Source organism: Malurus melanocephalus, unplaced genomic scaffold (genome assembly GCF_030028575.1).
Source record: "Malurus melanocephalus ecotype Western Australia unplaced genomic scaffold, MMel_1.1 scaffold_20, whole genome shotgun sequence".
Classification (NCBI taxonomy): Eukaryota; Metazoa; Chordata; class Aves; order Passeriformes; family Maluridae; genus Malurus; species Malurus melanocephalus.
Window position 1 is genome coordinate 4,317,069 of NW_026623252.1, and position 24,312 is coordinate 4,341,380.

The 24,312-nt window shown below is 42.9% G+C and overlaps 1 protein-coding gene across 5 annotated transcripts in view; it reads right to left on the bottom strand.

The window, feature by feature from the left end:
* The window catches only part of AGAP1 (ArfGAP with GTPase domain, ankyrin repeat and PH domain 1), a 230,236-nt gene that overhangs the window by 51,931 nt on the left and 153,993 nt on the right, over positions 1-24,312 (bottom strand). For all 5 annotated transcript variants that reach the window (XM_057389903.1, XM_057389906.1, XM_057389904.1 and 2 more), the window contains one exon: positions 20,488-20,649. In XM_057389903.1, coding sequence (XP_057245886.1) covers positions 20,488-20,649 — 162 coding nt within the window. The remainder of the gene's footprint in view (positions 1-20,487; positions 20,650-24,312) is intronic.

Genomic DNA, 24,312 nt, shown 5'->3' on the forward strand with positions numbered 1-24,312 from the left:
TCCAACAAGACCCCACTCCTTGACCAGAGGATTGAAATGATTTCATTAAGATGCAACTCAGGAGATGCTCAGATCATGTAAATTTGTCTCTGGAAAGGGTCTTGATACTGTCTTACCCTGTGTGAAAGCAGTGAAGACACAAATTCCTCCAAAAGGGTTAAAAAACCCCAAAACTAAACCACAGTCATTTCCAATATATAAATATAAAATAAACTGGATACATTGCATTTCTAGATCAGTCCAACACTAAATCCCAAAATAAAAAACCCACAAAGAAAACAGATCTTATGAATCCCAGTATCATAAAAAGGTTTGGGTTGGAAGAGACCCTAAAGACTATCATGTTCCAAGCCCTGCCATGGGAAGGGATGATAAATATGTTACCTGTTTTTCTATTTATTAAACTAGATTTATACTATTTATTTATTTATAATAATTATTTATTATTCATTATAATAATATTTAATAATAATTCAATTATTAATTTTATTTATAGTAATTATTTATTTATTATATTGTTTATTTGTTTCTATTTATTAAACCAGACAGTGAGCCCTCTTTAAACACCTGAACAGGACTCTGAAGTTTCCCAACATTTCTGTTTGAAGCAGGACATATGTCCCTAAAAACGAAGAAATGAGAGACAAAAAATTACTTCATATGGCAACAGTTCTAAATATGCCCTTTCTGGACTCCAGACCACTCAGAAAAACCAAAATTATGTAAAGTAAATTAGCTGATTTAAGGAATTTCCCCAAACAAAACTAAAACTGTATGTCTGGCACAAAAAATAACACCAAAAATCCCTTTCCTCTGCAACTGAAATCTCTTCCCAGACTCTATTTGAAACCCTCAAAACACTCTAAAAGTAATACTTCAAATCATATTAATAGTTAATTACGTTTGGCTTCTCTTCAGCTTTGAACGTTTCAAATGAAGGGGGAAAAAAATGAAAACACATTCATACTTCTGCTCGTGACAGGGGAAAAAAGTTACTTTAATTAAACATTTCTAAAAAAATGTTTTTAATTTTTTTTCCCCTCTTGTAATATTTCTCCATCCAAATTTGTGCAGTCGGGAAAGCACCCACTAAACGATTTCAGTGCCTTTCCAATACACTATAAACATACAAGATTCCAATCGACAAAAAGGAAGTGGTAATTGGAAACATTTTTCTCAGTTTTTCATTATCTGAAGCAGAAAATTATGGCTCTTTTCTACACACACATACACACACACACAAAAATCCTTTTCAACCACCTAGAAAAATTGTCTTTTAATAAAAGCTTGAAATTATACTATCATATTTCAAAGGCAGCCAACAGTTAAAGCAGCTAATCAAAGGTATAATTATTTAATGACTCTGACTGCTGCTGTCTAACGGGGCTGGAATGGCTGGGCTGTGATCACCAGACCCCCAGCTCTGGCTCTGGAAAACAAACCCTTGGCTGGGAGCATTCCATCCTCCCATTTCTAAGGTTATTCTTCCAATTTTGGAATTAAGGGAATCGGTTTGTCACCCTGCCACTGTTTTTTTCTTTTTTTAACCCCACAAAACAACCATAAGAGGTTTTCCTGCAGACGAAACAAAAATATTTCTTTGACAAAACAGGATTTGTCAAGATCATTGCTGATTTTTGTCACTTTTAATGCTACATGACAGTTTTCTGTGAACCCCAGCTGCCCCGCTCCAATAATTCAAATGTAAAACACCCCYAACCCCCAAAATGTGCTTACTGAAAATTATTTGCCTTAAATGCATTTTAATTTTTCTATTAAAACCAATATTACTTCACTCGGGGTGAGTGAAGCAGTGAGCCAGCAGAGTTTCTAAGTCCATTCCATGGCTTTTCTCAAGTTTTTTACAYCTGGAAATATGGCAGGGATAACCTCTATAATCATCATGCATTAACTACCAGGAGTGTACAATGCACCTTGGCTTATTTCTGATTTATAACAGAGCAGCTTGTGTTATAACTGATCCTCAACCCTAAATATGAACTTTTATTACACTTCTTTTGTGGTACTAATTTCCTTTTTTTTTTTGGCTACACAATTAGATTTCACAGAATCATCAAGGTTGGAAAGGACTTCCAAGATTATCAAGTCCAACATTTGACCAAATGCCACCAAACCCTATAGCAAAATGCCCCAAATTCTCATTTTTTGAACACTTCCAGGGATGCTGACTCCATCTGACCTAAGATATCAGACCCTCTGGAATTTCAAWTTTATTTGCATTTCCATCCAATTATTTTGATCCTGGGATCAGTCTCATGCTCATCATCGGGATTATTGGAGCTCAGGTGACACCAGCACCTGGGGTGGCATCTGTGACAACAAACCCTGTTTGATGGGACACCAAAACCACCTGGGCTTTGAGAACCTTGACAGAGCTAAATAAATAATATTCTCATGGAATAGAAATTCGGGTTGGAAATGGCCTTTTAGAGGTCACATCATCCAACCCCCCTGAAAAAATYATATAACACAATTACATAACACAAAATGCACCAACACCAAACCCCTCTCAAAGCATCGTGAAGGAGAGAAGGAAAAAAACATCGTCTGGGGTGGTTGAAGAGGAAGCAGAATTGGGGGGAAAATGCAGGGAACTTCTGCTAAAGTATCTTACAGGAAACAATTCAGGACACGGAGCACCAATATTAATGTAATTCTTACAGCTCTCATTCTTTGCAGATTTTTTGTAGATACAAGTGATGAAAAGTTTGATTTTTCCAATAAATTAAGTATTGATGTCACTTTGATATTCCAGCTTTCACTTACTCCGAAATTTAGCACTAYGGAATAAATTTGCATTTTCAGGCTCCTCAGAGCCTGCACAAGTAAATTCCCTCAAAGCCAGCAATGGGACAAAGCAGCACGGAATTTTCACCAGGAGCTTACAAACTTCCCAACTTCAYTTCCCAAACTCACTGCTCAAGCAATGGTTATTGCACAGGTCTTGATCTCTTCCTCAGCAGAAAGGAAGTACTTAAGGCATCCAGTGGGAACAGAAAAATTCTTTCCAGTGGCAGATGCAAGATTTTGCCTCCTCTCCATAGACTGCACCTGAATTCCACAGARCTCCACACCCAAGAAGCTACAATCACCCCATGGCTGTGTTGGGTGGGGCTCCTCAGATTTGCTGTCAATTTAATTACAATTAAAAACGTAAAAATCATTAAGATGCAGATGTCTGTGATTTCCTAGTACCCAACATCTGCCCAGATGCTGCTTTGCCCAAATCCAACCAACTCAGGGTTGTGGCYGCTCTTACACCAAGCTTCTCATCCCTGTAATTTGACTTTTGTAATTCGACATTTTTTTTCCAAAAGCTGCAGTCACTGAAAATCCCTGGGGAGCTGCTGTGGTTACTTTGGAATGAAGTCATGAAAAGGATGATGGGATTTGCTGTTTGCACGTTCTGAACACGGGGTGCTCAGGCAGGGCACAACAAACACCACGGGGCTGAGGGAGCGAGCCATGGATTACAAAACTCACACCAAATTCGTGCTGCCTTTCACCTTCTGGCAAAACTGAGCAACAACTGCATTTGGCCTGCACAGATAAATACAAAATCCTGAATTTACAGCAGCTGCTGGTGGCACAGGCTCCTTTCCAAGCCACAGCTTCGAGTTGTTAGCTCCTAACTGGCTCAGCCCCGACGCCTGTTACTAATCGCTTATTGAATAATGGAACTGACACAACTGATAAAAGGTTTCAATCCTGGGAAAAAATGATTTACAGGATTTCACTCTACTGGCACTGTTATTTGTGTGACAAATGGTTGGACAGACACTGGTTAATCTCCACACACTCCACCTCGGATGTGGCAGCATCCAAACAATCAGGGGCCACTCACAATGCTGGTGTGAGGAGCTCCGTGCTGGTTTTTTATMAAGGCTGAACCCTAAATCAACTCACTCAATGGATTTTATTTTTTGTTTTGGGGCAGGGGAGGCAGTGGGAGCATGGCCAGCAAGAAGAGTGTCCTGAAAGAGGGAAGGAAGGCACAGCTCGGGAGATCGGGAGCTCCTCTGAGGCGTTAACAGCTGCAGAGAGCTCCAGATCCTTCACGGATTTCTCCTGATGGTCAAAGCCTGACTGAGCACACACAGCTGTCAGGACTGCAGTGCTGCAGTGCAATATCCCAGCTTCCCCTCAGCTGGGACAGAGGCAGGATGAGCCAGGATTTCCTCACCTTGAGAAATGGAGATTTCTATTTACAAGCAGCACATCAGCAGCAGCTCAATCTCATTGGCTGCATCAGCAGCATCCTGCTCCCTACAGGAGTCAAATCTATTTTGCCAAGACAGTATTTCAAAAGCAGAAACCCCTTTACATTATTCTCTTGGGCTACTTTTCAATTTTGCACCCAAACTCTGCTGGTTTTCTTCTTAAAAAAATGATTTCCACTCCTATAAAAATCATGCCACCCCTCTGCCATGGGCAGGGACAACTTTCAYCATCCCAGGGTGATCCAAACCCCCTCCAACCTGGCCTGGGACACTTCCAGGGATCCAGGGGCAGCCACAGCTTCTCCAGGGTCTCCCCACCCTCCCAGGGAACAATTCCTTCCCAATATGCCATCCATCCCTGGATAGAGAACACAAAGCCCCAGCAGATGAATCTTTSGGTTGGCCACAGAAAGCCAAGAGCTCAGTTTGCACAATGAGAGGAGAGCAGGATAGGAGGACCCAACAAAGCACAAGCAGCAAGAAGAATTTTCTTCAGAAAAAGATCTCTGGAGCAGTAAAAATCCTCCAGGTTGCACTCCCAGTAGCAGGAAAAATGCAAATAGAGTATGAAGATGAGTGATATCTTGGGAAAGAAGGAAAAAAAAAAAAACCAAACCAGTCACAACAGCTTCTTGTGATCTAAGGTCTAGCTCAGTGTATTTGCTCTTGAAAGACACTKGTGATAATGTGGCATTAAAAATTGCTCAGCTTTTTATTCCCTGACAATCTTCTGTGAGAGATTTGGACAACTCTGTTACCTTGCCAATGGAAATTACTTTCTCTCAGCCTACCCAGGATTTCACATTGGATCAATACCARGTTAAATAACACAGAGATTCTTCAGGATCCCTTCCCTCTTTTCATCTACAAACATAACATCCTTTTTTAATTTTCCCAGTTCTCTGGAAAATTCTCAACTGCAACAAGAACTCCCACTGCTACAAGATCCCTTCAGAATTATATCACCTTTCCATGTGGAGTTAACTTGCAGGTATAAAAATAGCCCCCCAAAAAACCCCACAATAAACACAACAATACAAAACTACTGCCAAAATACTACCCAATCAAATATGATCAAGGTTGAGATAGATTATTTCCTTTAGTGGGCATATCTAAGCTTGCTTGGTGGGTAAAAATAATTGGGTTTGGGAAAGAATGCCTGGAATGAGAATAAGTTGGATGTGCTGGAAAATCACAAGTAATTGAGAACTGGTAAAGAGGAGAACCTCACCTTATTGAGCCTTGCAGCACAGGGAAGCAGATCCACCCAAAAAACAGAGAGGAAATMATCAAACCTGTCCCCAGAAATACCAGCTGAGCTAGAAACTGGCACTTGGAGGGAATTTCTTCTGGTTCATCTCTCAGCATTCCCACAGTTCATTTCAGTCCTCCCACCCCCTTGCAGAAGCTGCTGGACCTCTGACTAAAATTACCATCATGGAGGTGCCTGGCAGTGCCTTTTCCATGCAGATAAAAACCTCCTGCACCTCCTTCCACAAAGCTTTTTAAGAGAAAAAAAAAAAAAGGAGATGTTAATATATATATATATATATATTCATTTTGAATTTGTCCATCAAACCGTGGAGTCCATCAAACTGGAGATGATGTGTTAGGACAGACCCACACAAAAATGAGCGCCCAGTAAGGACTAAGAGCTAGGAGGTGACAATTCCTGCATGCACCAATGTGGCATTGCCTTGAAATGACAAAACCCCTTTGTATTTCACAGGGGCTCCATGATCTACTTCACTCTGGAAGGATAACTGGAATGAACAAGAAYCTCTTAATGTTTCTCGTATTCTCCACATCCTCCTCCAAGCAGGACCAAAGCCCAGCACAATTCTGCCAAGCAGAGACTCAAAGAGATTCAATGTGCCGGCTCCTTTGCTGCTCAGAAAACCATTTTGGGTTTTATTCTGGCTCTGGGGGACAGTTTATGTCAATCTTTTCTTCTTTTTTTTTTTTTTCCCCACATGTGTTGCAGGTTAAACTTTGTGCCTAACAACCCTGACAGCGTCCCTTCACATTTTTTAGACGAGCCATTTAGACGAGCATTATGACAAATTATGGGGCCTGATGATATGTAACAGGAACATCTCCTCCACTCACCGGCTGTGGAGGGAATAAAAAAGACTGAAAGAAATATTTCTGGTGAAGAAAGAGGAACTTTTCCCTCTTTGTTAGTATAAGGAATTGCAGATGGTGAAATACTTCAATTAACTATGGAGAATTTTCTTCTGTGGAGCTACAACAGACTACACATGAAAAGCTTTCAAAATCATCTTATTTAGAAGGAAAATTGCCTTTACACATAAATTTTGGTATTTCCCGTCCTTCTTAACTACCATTCTTCACTCTGGAAATCATCTGTATGAAATCAGTGTTTCTACAGGAGCAGAAACTGTCTCTGCCCTGCTCAGCTGGGATGTCAAAGAGCTGGGGAAGAAGCTGCTGGGATGGCTGGCACGTGGGGAGGCACAAGGTTCATTATGAACAGATTGTTTATGATTGAAGAGTTCATTATTAATGGATTATTTACAAGTATTTCTGGAGTGTTGTCAGCTGTTCCCCTGGGAAGAGCTTCTCAATAATATCCACGACTTAAAGAAAGAATGATGAGTTGTATTGATATTTTTATTACTAAAGGCAGCAGGTAATCATCAATAYGTTGAAGAGAAAAGCAAACCTCGATTTCCAACCTCCCTCACGGTTATTTTTTCATGTCACAACAGCTCTGAGCACATCCTGTACTCTTTGCCTAGTAATAAATGACATTACTGCACTTAAAACCTTGTGCATAAGGAATTTTGTAGAAGCAGAGCGTGATGTACTATGTAGACTGCTCTGTTAATCCACCCTTAAAAACGAAACAAAATTGTGTCTAAGATAATAAACTGAAGGCCAGGTCTCCTCTTCCACAGAGAAAGCCGCCCCCCCCCATCACTCTAGGACATCTCATTCCTCCCCAAAGCTCAGCTTCTCCTCCACATCTGGGATCCGAGGTTGAACCACAAGCAGTGGTGACCTAATTATTAAYGAGCTTGCCTGGACAAACTGGTGGCTAATTGGACACAGAGAGACTGAGAGATAAAGATTACAGTCGACAAATGGCTGAAAATTAATCAATTTTCACATTCTCCTTCTAATCACTATGGATCCTCACACCAGAGTCTTTAGGTAATCTGGTGAGTATTAACTTACATTTTACCTTATTATGAAAAACATTAAGCACATATTAATCTATGATTTATTACAATTAGTTTTGTTCTAATTTAATTAAACACCGAGGCCTCTTAAGTATTCTACAAAACTCAGGTATGTTGCCAGGCAAGTGGGGACTTTCTGAAAATAATTTTACAGGAATCCTCAGTGATATTTTAGAGATCTCTGAATGGGAACTATTACCATGGATGAGAGCTTAGTTTTTAGGATAAAAATGTACATTTAGTCACTGGGTAAGTATTGCCAGACTTCCTCCCCTACATCCTCCTTTCCAGGCTCAGACTGCTTTGTCATTCCTGTGATAAACACCAGGTCTCACTGTAAAATTTGCTTCATTTATTAAAATTAAAAAAACAAGCAGTTCTTTCTGACTGGTCATTCACTGAACAGCGGCCACCTAACAAAAAGSAATTCTGTGTGTGACAATGCTGATGCTGACTATTATTACTTTAATAATATTGCTTCCAATTTAAAGTTAAGTAAATCATGAACTGCACTTTTATGTATAAATATCTTGGTTAAAGCATTAAAGTTGTCTGGAAAGGGGCTGGATCCCTTTGGTGTTTTGTTTATCCATATGAAGCATCACCCTGTGTTTATCACCATCACAAACCAGCCACCATCACTGCCAATTTTCAAGTGAGGATTTCAACAGTAAAACATCCTTTTTTTAAAAAAAAAAAAAAAATTCCCTTGAAAAGCTTACAGGATCACTGCACACTGGGGAAGCCCCAAAGGGGAAGGAGAAAAAAAGAGGGAGCTGCAAYGGGCTGGAGCTGCCAGTTCCTTGTCAAATGAAGCAGAGGCACAAGGCTGGATGGAGACCTGCATGGAAAATTTAGAGCTGTCCTTCGGGTTTTTTACTATTTAGGCACTAAASGATGGTTCAAAACCTCTCAAAGGTGCCCCAAGAGGCCCCAAACCCAAACCTCCCCTCTCAGTGTGGGCAAAGGCAGAGGAGCACCCAGCAATCCTGGCTGTCAGCACAGGGATAAGCACCCACAGCTCAGCAAATGCACAGAGCCAGAGGAGCTTCTCTTCCAAAAAAAGATCTCACAGCTATTGTAGGATGCCTGCAAGTAGGAAAACATTACTACAAAACAGATCTGGAATTTCAGACAACAGCTGAACCCGGATTTGTTGGAACAAAACCCAACAGCTCCAATTCAAAGAGCAAAAACTCAACCAAGGTACSTTTTTTTTGCTCTGAATTCTGGTCTGGTCCCTATGTGGGAGGTGAGAACCAATTAAAACAAGGTAAGAAAATTTTAAAAAATTAAAACTGCATTTTAAGGGGTGAGACTGGCAAATTTAAGCTCAGTTTTAGGAAAAAAACCATTCACAGTCCTAATAAAAGGGATGCAGTAGAAGAGGGCAGTACCATGAGGGAGGCATTCAGTGGCAGAAGCACCTTCAGTAAAGGCTGGGAGCCTGCAGGACTGCAAAAATTTCAGAAAAAWTTTACTGATTAACAGAAACAAAAATTTGGGGTGATACTAGAACATTGTGATTGCATTTTTTCATCACCTGCCACAGCATATTCCAAACATAAGCTCTTCATTTGATGCACGGATAACACAGCATTGTACTTCAGCTTCCCACAAAGTCCTGCTCCCATCTCTCTGAACCACACAGAAAAATGAGGAATTTTCCCAATATTCCCATAATTCCTAAAAGCAGGATATTCAGATGTGAGAAACCAGAGTGGTGGCACTGAACAAGAAGCATCGCTTACAATGAAGGAATTCCTTCTCWGGTGCCTGCAGTTCGATGGGCACAGCTTTAATGATTTGATTTTCATTCGAAGGGCTCTGAATGAAGGAAGCTGTGACGTTTTTATAGGGGAGAAATAAACAGCAGCCTAATCAGCCTCAGAGACAYGAAAATCGAAATGAAGGAGCCAGCTAGCGACCCTTTGCCTCTTTTAAAGCACACGGATTTATCCTTATTATGGGATAAAAACAGCCCTGGCTCTGCTTGGGAACCTCAGCCTCGGAGCTCTCGCAGATAAACCCGATGTTTCCTGGCACAGGTGCCAAAACAGCCCCGTTCTGGCAGCCTGGAGGTTAAACTGGATTAATTCCCAAAACCTGAACGCTGATCCGCTGTCATTGAACACGCGCTCAACATGTGTGCTCAGCAGCAACTGGAAATGAAATATCTTAAATATTATCAAACGGTACATCATTAAATAGAAATTAGATGGAAACGGGAAAGCTAAAAATTGACTAGGAGTTCAGCTACTCTAAATGGCTAATACGGCCATTTTTCACCTGAAGCCCTCTCCAATACAGTTTTGCCATTAAGCAAAAACCTAAAGAAAGGTAATCAATTCCAACTAAAAAGCACTTCTCCTGGAATGACTGCACTTCAAACCCCTGGCTGGCTGCCAGCCCCCTCCCCGGCCCCCCCAGCCAACAGCTATCAATGTTTCTGACTATCACAGGAGCACGAGGGGCCATGCATAATTGACTGGAAGATGGGCTAAAACTGTGCCCAATCAGTGTGTGATCAAAACCGCGTGGAATATTCAGCGCCACTTGATTACACGGAGCCGCGTCCTCCCGCTCTCCTCATGAAATCTCTTCAAGGTCCAGAGTACTGTAATAAGATCATTACTGTCAAGCGCTACGAATCGCAGGCAATGAGTCTTGGGATAGGAAGTCATACTTCACAAGCTCCTCTGGTCTTCCTTTTTTTTTTTTTCCTTCCCCCCCTTCTCTCTCCCTTTTTTTTTTTTTTTTTTTTTTTTTTTTTACTGCGTGTTGAGGCAGCAAGGCGACGAGGTGACAGATAATGATCACATCGCTGTGTGGCAACTAGAAAGGCACTTTTAAGAAAGAGCACAGAGAAATCAGCTTAAGAGAAACTCAAACAAATTTTTTTTTTTAAAGGGCTTTTTTTCCCCCCTCRAAAATTAAATAGAATTAAACTGTGCAGTATTCTCCTTTCATGAATTGTGATTTAATGTCATTGAATTTAATCATTTGATAGATTTTCATATTATCCCAAAGCCTATTACCTCACAGACAAATGGCCAATTTTCTCCAGCTCACGCTCACAAAAGAAACCTTTATTAATTTTTTTTTCTTTTTTAGATGTGTTGGGGGGGAATTGGTGGAAAATGTCAATGACGAGGCCTGTTCAAGTTTCCCTTTTTACCCACTGCTTCCTGGAGTTGCACACCACATACGATGCATAACATCTATCACAAGTAACTGGTCTATAAGGAGAAAGGTGGAGGGACAGCAAACAGGAGATTAAAGCCCAGTATAAAATAAACATAGCAGCAAACTCAGCACTGAAACCTCACACGGGGCACGTGGCTCTGCAGAGGGACTTCAGTGAATTAAAGCTTAAAACTTGACAAGACAACGAGGGTTTGGAGTGATTGAGTGGCCAGGAGCTGGAAACAAGAAGAGCTGTGCGTTGCTGTTACAGGGCTGAATCAGTACCGAGCATGAGAATGGCTCCTGCCGTGGTGTTCAGCTGGAGAAGGCTCCAGCGATGGGACAGCTGYTCATGGGGAAGGAAAAGTCCACCTTGGCCACATCTCCAGCAATTTCCACCTCCAGCAGCTCCTGCAGGCCTGGCACCTCCCATCCTCCCCAGCAGATTAAACCCTGTACCACGGTGTTCTCCACRTGCTGATCCCTATCAAGAACCTCATCCTCTCGGATTAGCTCCCTTTCAAACGCGTTCCACCAAGAGACTCCTCCTCAACCCAACCCTTTGAACATCAGCACTGCATGAAAAGACTCAGTTTTCATAGAATCCCAGAATGCTTTGGGTTGGAAGGGACCCATCCAGGGCCACCAATTTATCCCAGACACCTCCCACCATCCCAGGGTGCTCCCAGCCCCAATGTCCAACCTGGCCTTGGGCACTGCCAGGGATCCAGAACAGCCACAGCTTCTCTGGACACCCTGTACCAGGGCCTCAGCACCCTCACAGGGAACAATTCCTTCCCAACACCTGATCTGAACTTACTCTTTCAKTTTGCAGCCAATAGATACATATTCAGCCATATTTTTAGTGAAATTGCTCRTATTTGTCACCTCCCTCCTCAGTTTTGTTTGGACATGTTTTTTAAAAGGTGTCACAAATATTTTGACAACGAATTAAAAAAATAAGGGCCACAAATATTTCTGTATCTATAGGCTGCTATTAAATCAATAATTGACTAAATTTGGTTTGCAGCTCAAAAAAAATTACCAACTTGTTATTTCTACATTCTGTCTTGTGTGTATCTCTTGATTATGAGTCYTTATCAGCCAAAATCATGTTTAATAACCAGTGGGTAGATCAGAGCTGAATTCCCCCTTGAATTCCAGGACTGAGCTATYCATGGCAAACCTCCACAGACAGAGGGAATTCTTTAGGACTCCCACTCTTGAAAGGAAGTTGCTTCCCACTATACCTCTGCAGCTCAGTTCCAGCAGGCTGAGGATTCAAAAACTCATTCTTTTACACCAGAATTCCCTGTTTATTGAATTTGCGCCACTTTGCCTCAAGAGGTCAGTTAYGTGGTGAACAGGACAAACTTACACTGAACACAATTACCTTAATTTAGCCTTTTCACTGGCTGTAGCTTTATAATCTATTATATGTATTTATAATACGTAATCATTTCATTTTATGATGTTTTGATTTAGCTATATAGGTTCATCATGAAATAAAACTGCCCTGTACTCTGGGGAAACTGGAACTTTTAAGGAGCAGAACTACCAACCTCTCTACAGGATGAATATCTAACAAACTTCCTTCCGACTTTGTAAACATCACTTTGTGGCCATCGGGAACCTTTTCCATAATCAAGGTGTCTGTGTAAAGGTGACAGCACATTTAAGGACACCATTAAAATCTAAGGACACTAATTACCCAAAGCCAGTGAAATGCTAAGGTGCCACTTGTTTTCATTCAATGACAAAGCTACTTAAAACTTCTTCCTTCACCCCACAAAAATCAGGCCAAATTCCAGCGTGCCATTGGATACACAGCGAGCCCTTCTGCACTCGAAGTAGGACTAATTTTTATGGAAATATAGAAAAATGAAAAAAAGAAAAAAGTGCTGTCTCTGTCTCACTCCCCAGATGCGCCAGTATGTGCAACCACCACCAATTCATCCGAGGCCTCATGGTTTCCAGCATCCCCTTCTCCTGCTGACCACCACTGCCACACTTTTCCTTTCAAGCGGGAAGGCGGAACCGGCCGCCTCCGCCGACCCCGCGCTGACGGCGCTTCTGAAGGCAAGAGGGAACCTTTCAACTTGTTTAGCCTGCGATGAAGTGGGTTAAAACAATAGATGAGCTTCACCTCCCTTGTCTTTCGCTCCTCAGCATCAACATAAGTGTCTTGCAGCAGCAAGCCTTTCATGTCGGGGAGGCTGCGGCAGCCGAGGCTCGACGATTCCCAACAAGTGACCTTTCTGCCTCGGTTCAAAGTCAGCCTCTGAAGATTTTATTAATTTCTGCCCTCCTGCTTCCCCTGGTGCACAGCCCTCGGCCAGGACTGGGTTTCCTGTGGGTGAAGTCGCAGCTGAGCAGTGGAATTATGGCCCAGGAACTGACAGGGATGGGTGATAAACTCACAGGTGCTCAAACGAGCATCTGGCATTACGGACAACAAATATGGGAACACACTGATGGGTTTTCTTTTTAAAGTTCTCTTGCAGACAGGAAATCCACAGCTAGATATTTTGCTCAGTTTTATTGCCAACTAAACCCTAAGTCCTGTTTTGTTTTGGGACTTTTAAAAAGATTGTTAGCTAGGAAAAACACAGCTATATTTTGCTCAGTTTTAATGCCACCTAAACCCTAAGCCCTATTTTGTTTTGGGGAGTTTTGAAAGAATTGTTACCCAGGAAAACCACAGCTGGATATTTTGCTCAGTTTTATTGCCAACTACACCCTAAGTCCTGTTTTGTTTTGGGGGGTTTAAGTCCTGATTTATTTTGGGGGGTTTTGAAAGAATTGTTACCCAGGAAAATCACAGACAGATATTTTGCTCAGTTTTATTACCGACTACACCCWAAGTCCTGTTTTGTTTTGGGGCTTTTTAAAAAATTGTTACCCAGGAAAAACACAGCCAGATATTTTGCTCAGTTTTAATGCCAGCTAAACCCTAAGTCCCGTTTCGTTTTTGCTTTTTTTTTTAAGAAATTGTTTCCTAAAAAGCAGCTAAAAAGCAGAGAATAGCTTGATCTGGGAATGCTCACAACTCTTCTGAGATAATCCACAAAATAAGGATGTACTTTGATGTATGTTTGAAATATCTATCAAACCACACTCCTAAAATCTCACTGAAAGCAAACTCATTAAACTCCAGGTTTAGTAAGTGGGGTTTTGTGTGTCCAGTATGAAATTCAGCAAAATGTTATTTGCTCCAATTCCTGCAATGTTTCATGTACAGCACGACTGTATAAATGATACAACAACCAACGAATTGATGAAGAGAATTTAACAGTAACCCTAAATGAATTACAAACCTATTAAAAACCCCCCAACCTTCCTACTCATGTGCTTATCCTGCCAACCCCTTCAGTTCCAAAAAAATGCTGTTTCTTCATTCAGCATTGAAGTCAAAATGACACTTCTGTATCCATCTCAAATCTTTAAGCACTGCATTTTTTTAGAACTATGAACATTTACTTCCTAAAAATTCAGGCACTTAAAGACACCAGAAATAGCAGCAAAACCGGCTCTCACTAAACCCCGCATCACAAGATGTACAGAAATACTGCATGAAAGGATGGGAACATACTTCTCTCCTGTATGATTTGGGATTTTAAATTTTATATATACATTTTGTTTTTTAGAGGGAAAAAGCTTAAGATTTCTTATCATTTTAGGTAGAGCGTAACTGCCAAAAAAAAAAGGGAGGGAATTAATAAAGGAATTACTGTTTTCCCCTTCTGATTTATCTCCAGACTTTATGTTGCTGTACCCCAATACCACAGCTGTAATTATTGATAGCTAATTTATGGGGACCAGCTAAAATAATTAGGATGGCAGGATCACTAGGAATAACTTTTGTGGCGTTACTCCAGGGGCAAGCTATTTTCTGGACACTTAATTATCTTCTAATGGACTGCAAGCAGCTTTTACTTGAAGAAGTTTTGGTGGCAGCTCAGTTCTGGGCATTACTTCAAGCWGCACAAACCATCCAAGGACCTTGACATCCAATGGATTTGATTCCAAAGGTTACAAACTCCTTAAGAGGTGAGTGGTTTTGCCCTTGCTGCAGCTGCAGGTCAAGATATTACATTTCACATCTTCCTTGCAGAGAAAAGGCAGTGACGACGCTGAGGCTTTTTGTGCTGGAAAGGTTTGTGAACATGCTGTCCTCTGACAATGTCAGAAGGTTTCTTCCAGACCATAAAAAGCTCCAAAAAAGAAAAAAAAATTGAATATATACATCTGAGAGCAGGCAGTAAAAATACCCTTCATCATCATGGTGCTTAATTCAGTGTATTGAAAATAAATATTAGAATTAACTCTCCCACTTTTGCTCCTTGAGTTGTTTCCACTAAATTTCCAAAAATCCCAAATGTCTTTTTTTTTGCTACATCCCTAGAGAAATTGAATTTTTTTAGCTCAGTCTGGCCACCACACATGCTAAACTCTGCAGCCAAGGAAATGAATGTGGAAATCCTGTGGAGGACATCACAAGAATGTCTAAATCACTTCAGGGTCTGATGCCAGCAGGGAAATCACCAGGATGCTCAGGGTGGGAGGCTGCAGGGAAAATGCACCCAGATTTTCCCAGGCATTTCAGGATCCTCTGTATTGCTTCTGATTTATTGAATTCAAATTGCAACATTCCAGGTGTTATGCAGTGRACTGCATTTCTCTAATTCCGGTTTTGGGGTGGCTGAAAAGGACACAGGGACAAACCAGCTGAAAGGAGGGATGGTTTTGCTTATTACTTAAAGAAAACTGAGAAATGTCTCACTAAACCTTGATCTTCCATCCACAGGAACCAAACAAATATATTTTAATTTCCCACTTAGCTAGAGCTCATTTTCAACACTCWGCAACACAAAACACATGTGTTTTAAAAAACGAGAGTTTATCAGTTTACCCCCAGGAAAATGAAAAAAATTGTATTTCTCAGGAAACTGGGTTTCATCCTTAGCTAAAAGTCAGAAAGTGTAAACCTGGAGTTGGGTCTAGACTGCACAGAGCAGCAAAGCACCAGGAAAAGCAATTACTGCACAAGGGGCAGAGAACAAATACCTTTGTGYTAAGAAAACAGTTCTGAGGAGAAACATAAAAGGTCCTCCTTTGTCCTTCAAAACTTCTTCAGAAACAAATGATGAAGAAGAATGTGGATTTCAGAGAGTTTGCAAAGTCTCCCAAGTTGCTGATCACATTTCCTGCTCCTCGAGCACTGTTTCCCAGCTCCACCCGCGCGCAGGGAACGCGGAGCTGGAGGGGTTTTGCACTATGATGCTGAGAGAGGAGAGAAATTCTCTTCCCTGGGAGGATGGGGAGGCCCTAGCACACGGTGCCCAGAGAAGCTGTGGCTGTCCCTGGATGCCTGGAAGTGTCCAAGGCCAGGGTGGACAGGGTTTGGAGCACCCTGGGACAGTGGAAGGTGTTCCTGCCCATGGGACAGGGACTGGATGGGTTTAAAAGTCCCTTCTAATCCAAACAATTCCRTGATTCTGTGGTCACCCTGAGGGATGTGGCTGGGCTGGCTCCACTGGCCAGATCTCCTGGAGAGCAAGATGATTCCAATACCAAAAAGCAGCCTGGGGCTCTCCTAAAATCCCAGTGATGGATGGAGGGAAGGCAGGTTCAAGCTGGCAGAGCCGTGAAGCTTTAGAACTAACAAGAGCAAGAAAAATAAACATCAGGCAAGATTTTTCTGCGAAGAGCATTACCAAGGAAGCTTTTAAATTTTCCTGCTTGTTTTCCAGCTGAAAAGCCTTCCTATTATCCCTGACTGGTTCAGCACAAGGGGACCCAAACAGATGAGGCTCTGAGCAGCCATTCCTCTTTGAAACACAGCTCTGTCTAATCCTGCTCCGAGCAACTTCAGGCAGCGTGGTGGGAAAAAAACCTGCTGGTTGCTGGCACCTTGCCTAATGTAAGCATTCCTGCTGCTACCCTCAAAAACACCGAGGGTTTTTTTTTTTTTTTTAGCGACAAGTTCTGCACAGAGAACTAAAAAACTTCTCCCTGAATCTGATTTTCCGAAATAGGAATGGAATTTTAATTTCGGTCCGAGCGCAGCGCAGGTGCTTTAGCATTTTTGTTGCTGCGAGCATTGTCTCAGAAAACCTGCAGAAAGATAAACCAAGGGAGATGAAAGAACCCATCCCAGAAAGAGAGGGCTGTGCATGTGCAGATAGTGTGGAGAGAGAAGAATCAGCATGGCCTTTATGGAAGGGCATGAAAGGGATGAGCATCAGTCCTTGGAATTGGTGAATCACCCTGAGCTCAGTGTCCATCATCGTGATATCTGAATACTTGGGCAGAGGTCAATGATCAAAGCAGGCACGTTCAAGGAGGGAAAAAAAGCCCTGCAAAGTGCAGCAAAAATGCTCGAGTTTGCTGAAGACCAGATTTAAACCTCATTGAACACCTCAGCTTTGGTACAGACGAAAATGAAGGAACCCAGAATTCCTGTTTTAAAGCTGCCACTTGAAACGTGCCTGGAGCCAAAGGAAGGCGACATAAAATCTAGAATTACCCACACCATTTAACTCTGATCCATTGTACCTGCCTGAGAATAGGGCCTGCAGGAGGATCCTCCTCCTTCTTTGCACGTGGAGCTCAGGATTTCCAGAAGGAAGGAAGGAAGACATGGTTCTCCCACAATTATCACCGCAGGCTTCTGCAGCCCATTTGCAGCGAGCCACCAGCTGYATCTCAAACACCTGATCAAAGCTGCATCTCCCAGAACATCCTCTTTGACTGCCTAATTGGGATTTGTGGTCTTCCAAAGTGCAGAGTGCTCTGAGGGTTTCAATCTGCCTTATGGTGGGGGAAGAAAAATCCCAGAGGGAATCTTTTAGGTCACTGGGCAGATTTGTAGCCAAGCGTTRGAGAACAAGGAAATAACTGGAAATGAAAACTGCTCTCAAGTGCAGGGCAGGTGTCAAAATCACAGAATTGTGGAATACCCTGAGTTGGAGGGATCCACAAGGATTGAATCCAAGCCCAGACACCCCAACAATCCCTCCCTGTGCATCCCTGGCAGYGCTGTCCAAAYMCTCCTGGAGCTCTGGGGCTGTGCCCATTCCCTGGGGAGCCTGGGCAGTGACCAGCACCCTCTGAGGACAGAAGAACTTTCCCAAAATCCACCCTAAACTCCTCTGACATTCAACTCCTTGGAGAAAACGCCCACAACACCCTGAACCTGGCTGGACTTGAGGACCTTTAAGGCCTTTTCCAGCCTCAGCTATTCAGCGATTCTGGCTTGCACCAACACGAGCACCAGAAAACCCAAGAGCTGCCAGGATTTGGGAAGAACAACCCCCCCCAGCCTTTTGAGCCTTGCTAGGACGTCCTTAACAGGAATCCACAACCTGTGTGGATATTACTGCATATGAGACGCCCTTCTCCTCAAAGGACAGGGAGCTGGAGACGCCTCATTGCCTTCTCCTTCAGTGCTGCTGACAGACGAGGCTGCCTGTCCTCGCTGTCAGCCATCCCCTCCCAGCCCTGCCATGCACTCAAGGACCAGTCAGATTAGCTGGCTGCTGAAGGATTCCTGCAGCTCTGGGATGCCCTGAGCAGTGAATGGAAACTCGGGGTTCTGCTCTTTTTTTCTGCTGCTTTTCACTGGGATGTGCTTGGAAAGAGACACCAACAACCAAAGAGACACTGTCAGAGGAGGTGCTGGCACTGCTGGAGCATGTCCAGGGAAGGGAACAGAGCTGGGGAAGGGACTGGAGCCCCAGGAGTGGCTSAGGGAGCTGGGAAAAGGGCTCAGCATGGAGAAAAGGGGGAACCTTGTGGCTCTGCACAACTCCCTGACAGGAGGGGGCAGCTGGGGGGGTCGGGCTCTGCTGCCAGGGAACAGGGACAGGATAAGGGGAAACACCTCCAGYTGTGCCAGGGGAGGTTCAGACTGGRTATCAGGGGAATTTTCTTCACAGAAAGGGTTGTCCAGTGCTGGCAGAGTCCCCATCCCTGGAGGGATTTAAAAGCTGTGCAGATGTGGCACTTGGGAACTACAGGTTAGTGGTGGCGTTGGACTCAATGGTCTCAGAAGGCTTTTCCRCCCTAAATGATCCCATCCCCTTTGAGGCTCTGTGTATAATTGAGGTGCTCCTTGAGAACAACTTCCTACCTTCTGGAAGCACATTCTCRTTTCTCTGAGAGGAGACAATTCTGAGTTACTGCAGGAGGATTTCAGATACCATGGGGTGATGCAGGAGGACAGGGAAAAGAAGAACAGAACACAGAGGAGGATGAAGGATGGACTCTGCAACCAGAACAGGGACACCRGGGACAGGAGACGCAACTGCAAACCCCCACTGCTCCCTCTGGGGCCGTGCCTGCAGTCCAGGACCACCCAGGCTCCAGCTCCAGTGCCTTGTGAAAACAATCTCCCCAGGAGAAAGAAAACATACACCTATTAACYGCTCAGAAAGAGATTTTTCAAAGGCTCCCGATATCCAGCTGGTCTTGATTCAGATTGACTTCAACAAAATATTCTTGGACCAATGGTGAACGCTCTGAAAAATCCCCTCTGTAATTTTTTCATTGAGGTATGAAAATAAGTGGTGTAAAAGGGCTTCTTTTAGAGAGAAAAAAAAAAAAAGAGGGGACAAATTAAAAATGAAAGGTTGAACGAAAATTTGGCTTCAGGCCATAAACTAGGGGGAAACTAACAGCAAAGATAGTTAAATGACTGGAAAGAGAACACAACAGGAGCTGTTCTGAAAAAAAGCTGATGGCTTTTTAAAAAAGGATTTGTATAGATAGCTGGGGAAATAAATTCCGGATGTGATAGAAGTGCAATTGAGAAATTAAATAAATGGAAAATAAGGATGACTAAGTAGTAGTTAACATGCCCCTTCTCGGTTGTATACTATTATCACATCTATTTTTAATGTCTCCTCAGCTGTCTGCAATTGTCATCCTTTTTTCAGAACTTGTTCCAACATTCTTTGATACTGAATTAGCTGTTTTTCACTCTCCCATGCTTACAACCACATCTTTTTCTTACTCAACACTCCCCTTTTCCCACAATGTTATTCCATTGTCTCCCTTTTTCATCTCTCCTTATGTGTTGACTCCCCAGTTTCTGAGCCTTCCAACCACCCTTGTTCGTCTTTTTTTTTTCTGGAGCTCTTTTGGTTGAATCCTAGCATGCTTCTTTTCTTCTTTTCTAAAGCTACAAGCATGTTTTATATCATATCTGGCTCCTGTACACATTGTTACCCCTTCAGAAGGGCATTGAACAGCTACAGCAGTGTGGAAATAGTAAGCTAAACTAAGGGAGAAAAAGAAGTTCTTTTYGGCTTTTGCTTTCCGGCTCTTAAAAAAAAAAGAACCCAAACATTTAAACTCTCCCCTCTTCCCTTTTATCCTCAAATAACACAAGCTTTCCACGAGCAGCTGAATATTCAAACAATGAGAGGCATCAGAAGTGTTGGCCATTCTAGAGCTCAGGATATGCCTAAGGAGATGTGATTTAATAATCCTGAAAAAATACACGAGGTCTGACGTGATCCGTGGGCTACGGGGCGAGCCTGAGCTTTTTCCTCCTTGTTAACCTTCCAAGTGTGCCTCTTCCTTACCTCAGCACCTAATGATGCTCCACATTAACTTGGGGACTCTGATTTATTTAAAAAAAAAAAAAAAAGGGTTCTAAACACATTTCAGGCAGCTGAATTCACCGCTGTGATGCCTCAGATGATTCAGCTCCATCATTAAAAGCTCGGTCTTTAATTTCTCACAATTCCCTTTCCCTCGTGCATTCAAAGCCAAGGCTGTAGCTGAGTTAACAACACTCTTTGGAATGGCATTTTCAAAATTCAGGCTTGAATTTTTTTGAAACCTACCTTCAGCTGTGCCCGAGATCCCATCAGCTTTGAAGTTGCTTGTGCTTTTCTTCCGGCGGTGCTTCTTTCTGTTGGCGTGGGGGGAAGGAGGGGGGTCCAGTTTGGGGCTGGTGGTACTGGATATACTGGGGCTGGAGCACACAGAATCTCCCAGGCCGGTGTCTGCAGTTGGGTGGGGRAAAAAAAAGGGAAGGAAAATAAAAATTTTCCAGATTTAAATGAGTGWTTGTTAGAATCCAAGCTATAACCCCGGATGTGTGTTCACAGATGTGCTTGAGGGCTCCTTCAGGAGATTCTCCAAACAATATCCATTATTTTTTTAAAAAAKATATAAAACACACCAATTTGGCTGAAGTTTGCATTCAGGTCCTGTTAGATTAACAGGACTCAGCATCAATTTTACACAAAACAATGGGAAAGCACTTTATTGCTTCCAATTGCTCCTTGTCCCAAGATCTTCCCTATCCTCAAATAAACTTGTGTGACACTTGGACATTTTAATAGAGGATGGAACAGAGATATCCCTACATCCTCTGGATGTTATCTGCTGCCTTTGATATGGGACACACAGTGACAAGGTGGTGAGGGCAATAAAGGTGGGAAAAAAAGGTTAAAGAAGTCCACCTGGGACAGGTKATAATTGTGTGATAAAGGGGCACTTCCTACCTGCTCCCAGTGAAAATTAAAAAAAAAAAATCCTATGTTACTGTGTTCAGTCTCCTGCTTTATTAACTCCAACAATTTTAAGAACTGGGTCCTTTCACACAGTAAATACTCAAGAAACCTTAAACCAGGATTTCCCCTCAAGGTTGGTAATATGATTTTTGTTTCATTACTGGCTTAGTTTGGATTTTAATTATAAAATTCCACATCAAACCTTCACTTTGMGGAAAGTGCTTGCTATTATGGAATGTGAAGCCATTTCCAGAACCTTAGTTAAAGACCATATTGCACTTCAGTGCCATCTCAGGACTGCATTATGTRCCATATCCTTAAAATCTCCTAGACAGATACTCAGTAAATACATTCCCATGATTGCCTTTYGGGGTTAAATACTTGATGATTGGTTTCAGAATAGCAGACATGGGGAAAAGAATAAAAATCCTTCATATAAAGCTTAAGTGTAATACCAGGAGTGCATGTAAGTTTAACTACTATGTCAGAAAAATATCAAGCTGAGGATTATTTAAAAAAACAGCTTCTGATTTTTTTTTTTGCATAGTTTAATTCCCACAGAACTGCCTATTTGACAAAACCCAACTTATTTTGGTTTCTTTTCCTTCCTAATAAAGTTTATTTACTAATTACCCCCTAAGCACAGTTGTGCTCTAAGTTATTAGTGGGGGATAAATTATGTAGCTAATTGCCTGGCAACAGAGACCAAATCAAACATTAATCTTTATATTAAGGCTTTTTGTTCTTTTCCCTACATCCACCAGCTTGAAACCAGTTCCCAAGAATTTAACCCCCAAAAAATCGTGGCAATGTATTTACTGTATATTTGGGTAGGAGATTTTAAGGATTTGACCTGTAACTGGTGCAAGTGGCTCTCCTGGCAGATTTTGCTGTTTTTTCAGAAGAGGAAGGCAAATCCTGATGAAAATCAATGACAGTGCTCCATAAACTCTTGGCCAAGGGGACAGAGATCCCTTTGGATCCATGACATGGAAATGATGCAGAGGAGGATGCCAGAAATACAAAAACATTGGCACAGACACAATGGGGTYACTGCCAGTCCCAAATATTGACCTCCAGCTTGATTCTGGAGCTTTCCTAYGTTGATACTTAAAAAGAAGGGAAAAAAAAAACAAACCCAGGGTGCCCAGTGAAGCTGTGGCTGCCCCTGGATCCCTGGCAGTGCCCAAGGCCAGGCTGGACAGGGCTTGGAGCACCCTGGGATAGCAGAAGGTCCCTGCCCATGGTGATACAACTAGGTGGGGTTTCATGTTCCTTCCAATCCAAACCATTCTGGGATTCTATGACTCAAAATCCTTCACTTTTCCCCCCTCATTCCCAGTTTTCACTTCACAAATAATTAAATTTAGAAASAATGAAACCCAACCATGTTCATCAYGCCTGCAGCATCAACCACCGCGCTCTGAGCCCATGGAAGGGCGAAGAAACCCCGCAGCCCTGAGGCAGCAGCACAGAATATATTCTGTTAAAAACCATCAAGGTAGATCCCCACACTGCTGGCAGCTCTGTCCAATTCCGAGGCTGTAAATCCCCCCAACAAAACCTGCTCGTGAGCTCTGAAAAATGAGGGACGTACACGTTTGACGCCTGGCGTCGGAGAGCTGAAGAATTAACCTCCCGTGCTAAATCCTCTCCAACTGCAGCCCTTTCCAGGTAATAACCTGCTGTCCTTGGGTCAAACTGCTCTCAAGTGGGAGCCTGGAGCTTTCCCTCCCCCTCAACCAGCCAGGCAACGTGGATCCCTCGTAAACGGCACCGAGCCGACGCCGCCAGAGCGCTCCTGCCCCGGATTCCCGGTTTCCGAGCCCACCCTTTGAAGATGGGAGTTATTTAACATTCCCCTGGTTTAAAATATGAGCAATCAAAAGGCGCYGGGCTTCCACGCTGTGCTCTCCCATTCCCCACTCCTTCTCTTGCCTGACAAGGTATTCTTCAAATTGAAAAGAGGGCTCCTGAAAGCCCGGGCTTCGGGAAACTGTAAATGAGTTCAGGCTTCAGCCCGCTGAATGCAATTTCATCCTCCTGACTGAATACAAATAATGCATTTTATTTGGTATCAATTACCACGCCTGAGAACAGGCGACCACTGCCGGCACTATTAAAAAAAAAAAAAAAAAAAAAAAAAGAGGGGGAAAAAAAAAGCAAGGAAAAAGGCACGGCAAATTAAAAAAGCAAGCGCCTCATTACTCCCCATCTCAAGCAGCTTTGACAGAGGCACTGGAACTCATAAGCTGCGTTTCGCTGGGCTGGGATGGGCTGTTTTGCAGCCATCCCGCACGTTCAATGTCAGCCATTAGTTCTTCCCAATCGGGCATCAATGTTCAACACACACCCGAAAAAATATATAATACTGGTAATAATAATAACAATCTGCAGCCTCTCCGAGCTTCAATACTTGAAGTATGAGTCAAAGCAGCAGTTTCACTTTTCACTCGGGAAGCTGACAAGCATGACTAGAGGGGGAATAAAATAACATTCAGTTCGCATAAATATCAAGCGGGCTGCTTGAGACTGATGGGCCAGGAATGTATTCTTAGCCATCATTCTGGCAGACAGGCCCAAGGACACTCATAACTTATTTTACAATCATTTAGTTTCAGCTCAAGTGGAAAACGTGACAACTTATCTCTGCTGACAAGATGCCATATCGAACCTTACAATTAACTCTCCCCCGATTATCTGCCCAGCCCATCATTAGCTCTGCGGCTCTTGATGGACTGTACGGGCACGGCTTCCCTTGATGATGGCCATCATTTGCAGGGTGCAGAGCTCCATTAGACCACGCTAAGGACAAAGCTCTCCCCTTGCCACGGAGCTGGGCTTGTCCTGACCGCCACATCCTGGTTTTTGCAACCTCGTTTGGAAGTGATGTGCAGCAAAATGCTGCTGAAAAATGTCTTCTCCTCCACCACAAAGCATCCTCACGTTTCAGCCCCACAGAGGTGCCCACGGCCTCTCCCAGCAGCCAGGAGCTTTCCTCCCTGCCCTCCATCTCTCCCCAGTGCAATGTTAACTCCTTCAGCTGGAAGGCAGAGCTGACRCAGCCACGTTGCAGAATCAGAATTTGGCTTGGAAGGGACCTTAAACCCTGATTCYTGCCATGGGACACCTTTCACTACCTCAGGGTGC